General features: G+C 34.1%; 1 protein-coding gene across 2 annotated transcripts in view; it reads right to left on the bottom strand.

Annotated features, from left to right (window-relative positions):
• Window positions 1-2,074: 2,074 nt before the first annotated feature.
• Window positions 2,075-6,000, bottom strand: part of LOC109696667 (importin-11-like) — a 53,842-nt gene continuing 49,916 nt past the window's right edge. Inside the window, exons 7-8 of one of the 2 annotated variants that reach the window (XM_074077420.1) lie at window positions 4,910-4,968; window positions 2,075-3,414 (exon numbers count right to left, since the gene is read on the bottom strand). In XM_074077420.1, the coding sequence (XP_073933521.1) occupies window positions 3,388-3,414; window positions 4,910-4,968 (86 nt within the window). In that variant the 3' untranslated portion in view covers window positions 2,075-3,387. Of the gene's footprint in view, window positions 3,415-3,988; window positions 4,190-4,909; window positions 4,969-6,000 lie in introns of those variants that run through there. The other variant, XM_074077421.1, reaches the window with a different exon arrangement.

The following is a 6,000-nucleotide window of genomic DNA, read 5'->3' as shown; positions in this document are numbered from 1 at the left end:
GCTGCCTCAGCATCCCAAGCATCTATGATTACAGGTGTGCACCATCACACCCAACAATAATTCATTATTATAAACCCATCTTCCACAAGAAAATAACTATAGATACTATACTTATATGAAAAGTATACTTTACTCTTCAGTATCTCATTTCAATTACATAAATCACAGTGCAATAATTTTAAATTATTCATTAATTATTCTATGATGCCACTAAGCACTCTCAATTCTTCAATCTGTTTAATTTTTTTTCACGGCCTTACCTTTTGACATACTGTTTGTCTATATATTATCTGGCTCCACACACTAGAATGTAAGCTCCTTAACAGCTACAACTTTGTTAACTACTCTAATCCAGAATCCAGGAAGAACATTTAATAATAAGAAGTACTCAGTAAATGAGTAATTGGTACCACTTATTTATTTTGCAGCACTAGGGTTAGAACTCAGGGCCTCCTGATTCCTAGGCTCTACCACTTGAGCCATATCCCCAGCCTTCTGTACTTTAGCTGTTTTTCTGATACTACTTGCTGTTGTTCCCTGGGTTGACCTGGACTCTGATCCTCCTACTTGCACCTCCTACGTAGCTAGAATTACAAACCTGCACTATCATGCCTAGTTTTTTGTTGAGAAGGATCTAACTTTTTGTATGGGCCAACCTAGAACCACCATCTTCACAATCTCTTCCACCTCTCAAATAGCTGGAGTTACACACATGATACAGGGTGCCCAGCCCTTGGCACCAGCCGTTTAAACCACAGGTTCTTAAACTTCAAGCATTAGACACATTGGCCCTTACATACCAGGAACCAGCTTGGTCTAATAGATCCTTTTTTTTTTAAAATATGTGTTAAGACATGTTATGAGTAATTTACAGAAGTAAGTAAATATGAAGGGACAATAGAAAACAAAAACTTAGTAAGAACATATACATAGCAACTTTTTTGGGTAAATAAGTTTACCTTGGGTGTATAAACATCCTAAAAGATGTTACATGCTCTTTCAGCAAATGGGATACGGTGGATTTGTAAAAAAGTATTGGACGATAAAGGTCCTTTCTAAGGAACGATTAACTCTAGAATGCCTCATCTCCTCTTTGTCCTTAGAAATACACTGTTAATTCATCACTCCTTGAGTTTGAGAAAATTCAACTAGGATATCATCATCTGAAGACTTATGATCTGGGATTTTACATAGACGATCAATTTCACTATCATCTGTCTAGGGCGCTGCTCTCAGTCTGGAACATCCAACCTCTGAGTCATCTAAAATGTAGGGAACAGTTCCTCTGTCAATTTTCTTCTCTTTGCCATTTCAGCGAGGAAACGAAAAATTCTGAATTCTCAACTATGTTAAATAAAAGCTAAGAGTAGATTAAAGGAATGGTGTTTTCCATCTGTGTTAAAACAGCCAAGATGCCCCACCACTGACGAATGGATTAAGAAAATGTGGTATCTATACACAATGGAATTTTATGCAGCCATGAAGAAGAACGAAATGCTATCATTCGCTGGTAAATGGATGGAATTGGAGAACATCATTCTGAGTGAGGTTAACCTGGCCCAAAAGACCAAAAATCGTATGTTCTCCCTCATATGTGGACATTAGATCAAGGGCAAACACAACAAGGGGACTGGACTTTGAGCACATGATAAAAGCGAGAGCACACAAGGCAGGGGTGAGGATAGGTAGGACACCTAAAAAATTAGCTAGCATTTGTTGCCCTTAACACAGAGAAACTAAAGCAGATACCTTAAAAGCAACTGAGGCCAATAGGAAAAGGGGACCAGGAACTAGAGAAAAGGTTAGATCAAAAAGAATTAACCTAGAAGGTAACACCCACGCACAGGAAATCAATGTGAGTCAATGCCCTGTATAGCTATCCTTATCTCAACCAGCAAAAACCCTTGTTCCTTCCTATTATTACTTATACTCTCTCTACAACAAAATTAGAGATAAGGGCAAAATAGTTTCTGCTGGGTATTGAGGGGGTGGGCGGGAGAGGGAGGGGGCGGAGTGGGTGGTAAGGGAGGGGGTGGGGGCAGAGGGGAGAAATGAACCAAGCCTTGTATGCACATATGAATAATAAAAGAAAAAAAAAAAACTTCTTGGAACACGATGCAATACAATGGGCAGCACAAGTAAACTACAAAAAACAATTAATTTCACTATTGATTGCATCATGCTTTTGGCAATTCCATCATTCTCCCACTTTCCTATTATTTTTGTCTTTGGAGGAATAATTGACAATAACATCGTGATAATTTCTAGAATAATGAAACAGCAAAAAGGTTCAAAAACATAAGATCACTAAGGTCCCAATATGCATCTTAAATCTATAGAGGGGTCCAATGGTCCCCTATGGTAACCATAAGCCAGAAGAATGTTACTGGGTGGTCTTTTTTTTCAAAATAGAACAACTGTATCAGTCAGCACTCTCCAAACAAAGTAAAAAATCATAGAGACCATCAATTTTAATAAGTCCATCCAGAGAATGTATAGAATTATAGACTGCTGACTAATCTGTAGTCCAAACAAAGTAATTTAACTAAGGCTTCACAGTAATAATAGAACAAAAACTCAAATTAAAATAACCATTAAACTGTAATTCCCAGAGCGCTTTACTTGCCAAGCTCATTATAAAAATCATTATCTCTCTTAATCCTCACAACATACCATGAGGTTGGACTATTATCTCACCTCCATATTGCCAAAAAGGAAAATGAGTATCAAACAGGATAAGTAAATAACCCAAGTCCACACTATCAGAGAACGGCCATCTTTAAGATGCAAATGGGACTGCCTCCTGAGCGAAAAATCTCAATACTATATAAGCTCTGCAGCAGCTTTTAAATTCTGTTATTTTTAAGATCTTTATATTACTTGAAAAGTACTTAACTTCTACTGGTCAATGTATCTTTACTAATACAATAAGACATATACAACAGCAAAGGCTGGCATATAATTTCAGAGACAGAGAACAGACTCAAAACAGAATTCAAGAAAAAGAAAATAGCTTACAAGATTGTGAAAGTATCCACTGAAAACCACTATTCTACCTTATAAGAATATAATTCAAATCAATCTGCTTTCTCTGGGGGAAAAAAAGACAAACACAATCTCCTAATGTCACTTTAGGAGAAAGTCATATTACACATGCTACATGTACTTTCTGACATATACGCGTTCATTCCGTAGATAACTCCTAAGCCTATTATGTAGGAAAGATTGTTCCAAGCTCTGGAGTGAACAATGAATAAAGCAAAGTCCCTGCCTTCATGGAACTTACGTTGTAGTGAGGATATGCCCAATTGGTTTCTAGAAAATCTTTGCCAGCAGTAGAGCCATTAAAATGTATCAATGTTTAAAACTGAGGCTGATGTATCTTTTTTACATATCTTCCAGCAGCTTCGTTATCTGTATCAATTTTGTAATTGTGGGTATACATTAAGTCAACATTTACATTTCTAGGAATGTATCCTAAACATATAACTTGCTAAGTATCTGACACAGGCACTAAATATTGGTTCCAGTACCTTTTCTCAATGATTAAAAACTGAAAACATACTAATGTATCAATAGAGAATTAGCCAACAAAATTATAAGAATACTATGTTAATTTATCAATTAAAAAGAGTCTGACAGTAATCATACAAACATACCATACAATCATTAAAAAACATGACATAACAATATTAACATGCTTAATTAAAAAAAAAAACTACTTTTTTCAAGTGGGTAAGGAAGCAGCATGTAAATATGGTCCCATTTATATAAAACTGAGGAAAAGAGAATACATGGGGAAAATGTCTTAAAGGATACTTATAAATTTTAGAAATACCTCTGAGTAGTAAAATTATAAATGTTTTTGAATTCTTTTTTGTAAACTTTTAAAAAATAAGCATGTACATTCTTATGAAACAAATGATTTTATATATATCTATATATATAGATATAGATATATATACACACACATACATATATACATATATATATAATTTATTAGTGGGTTTAAAACACAACCATCACTTTAATTGAAATTCTACCAATACATAAAATATGTTAAATATTTCTTTTAAAAAAAGTGGCTCTGGTCAAATCTCCCTTAAGGGATGTCAAAAGATGCAATTAGATGTATTTTTCTTTGATTCTTACAGTCTCCAAAGTAAATTCATGGGAAGCAGTATCTCAGCTGAAAGAAATTCATTATGAAGATACACATCAGAATATGTACAAATCTCACTTCTTTTAAGGGGGGAAATGCATCTTGGAATAGTAGATCATCATATAACAACAGTGTATACATCACAACTTGTACGGGTTTATCTAAGGTTTTTTCCTCCTATGTGTCTGTGATTTTTTTTTTTCTGTTTTCTTCTTTTTTTCCTTTTTGCTGTTATTGTTGTGCTGGAGGTCAAACCCAGGGCCTCACACAGCCTAGAGGAAGCACCCTATACTGAGCTACATCCCCAGCCCCTATATTTATTCTTCAAATTCATTGTAAACAAGATATATTAATGTCATGATCAAAGGGAAATTTTCACTTTTAAATAGGGAAAACATTTAGGCTATAAATACTAATACAATGTTTAGATAATGTTAAAATAGCATTCAATTCACAGGAATTCATTTTCATTTCAATTCAAATTAACATTATAAATGTAACAAGGCATGTTGAGAACTATCCTGGGCCTATTTCCTCTCCTTTGTACAAAAGTCACTTTGATGTAGTCAAAACATCAGAAATCTAAAAATTGATTATAACACAGGCAAAATGGTAAAAAACTAGACGGTCACTTACCAAGAACTGTTTTAAACAAATTCACGATAAAAAGAATACAGTTTAAAACATTCAGGAGAATATCAAACACTGTCCCCAAGTCACAAGGAAGAAATTACTTCTATCACTTACCATCACCTCCATATTCTTATGAGGTTCCACAAATCCATAAACAGTTAACTTACGCAGCACTGAAAAGTAAAAGGAAGCTTTATGTGAATCTTATCTTTCAGCTTTTATCCCACTAAAATCACCATTATAATAGACTCTGAATCACAAAATCTAATCAAGTTTCAAGGTTAATTTGACTTCCTACTCTCTCATTTAATTAAAAAAAAAAAAAAAAAAAAAAGAACTGACCCCTGGCCATTTGGTTGGGCACTTAGTGGGAAAGATGGAACAAAGGCCAGTTCTTGTGACTCACAAAAGCTTAATTTCATTAACTGTTAGTACTTCTTACTTGCAATAACTGAAATTGAGGTAATCTCTTCTACAAGCCTTAAGATATGATTTAAATTAAAAAAAAAAAAAAAACTTTCATTCGGTTTTAGGCTACATAGAAACATAGTATCTCCCTAAAAAGGATATAAGAATTAAACTCTATTTCCAAATCTGTAATAGACTACAGTGCTCAACTATAAGCATCACATCTTATAAGTAACTCTGAGAAACTAGTGTGCACAGAGAGACAAGTGGACTAACACATCTAAAGTCAGATGTGTTAGATTTAAATCCTTTCTTCAATGTCTATTCTATAACCATATAAATTGTGCAAATTTTCTAGATTTCACTTTCTTTATCTATAAATGTGGTTAACAATCCTATCTCATAGACTTTACTAAAGGACTGAATAATATAAATACATATAACACTACAATTTTGCAATGATAAGGATAAGAACAGGAGCCAAGGATTTAAAGCCACTTTATTAAATAAGCATTGCTATCTATATAGCTAAAGAATTATCCTTTAGATAATGTTCATGAGGTGAAGCCTAAAGACTGCATTAAAATGAAGTTTAGAATATGACTATCTACAAGACCTTCTACCAATATAAAAAACATCAATTATATGCAACTCAGGTGTTACTATGTCCATACTACCTGGAAGGTCCTTTCTTTCTCCTTCATTGCTAGTTAATGTCTACTTTTCCTTTAAGATTGTAGCTGAAATATCACTTTCTCTGACAAGTCTTTTCTGACCCTGTCATCAGTTACCATAAG

The sequence above is a fragment of the Castor canadensis genome, chromosome 6 (assembly GCF_047511655.1).
Source record: "Castor canadensis chromosome 6, mCasCan1.hap1v2, whole genome shotgun sequence".
In the NCBI taxonomy this organism is placed as follows: domain Eukaryota; kingdom Metazoa; phylum Chordata; class Mammalia; order Rodentia; family Castoridae; genus Castor; species Castor canadensis.
This window is presented reverse-complemented; position numbering and strand designations above follow the sequence as displayed.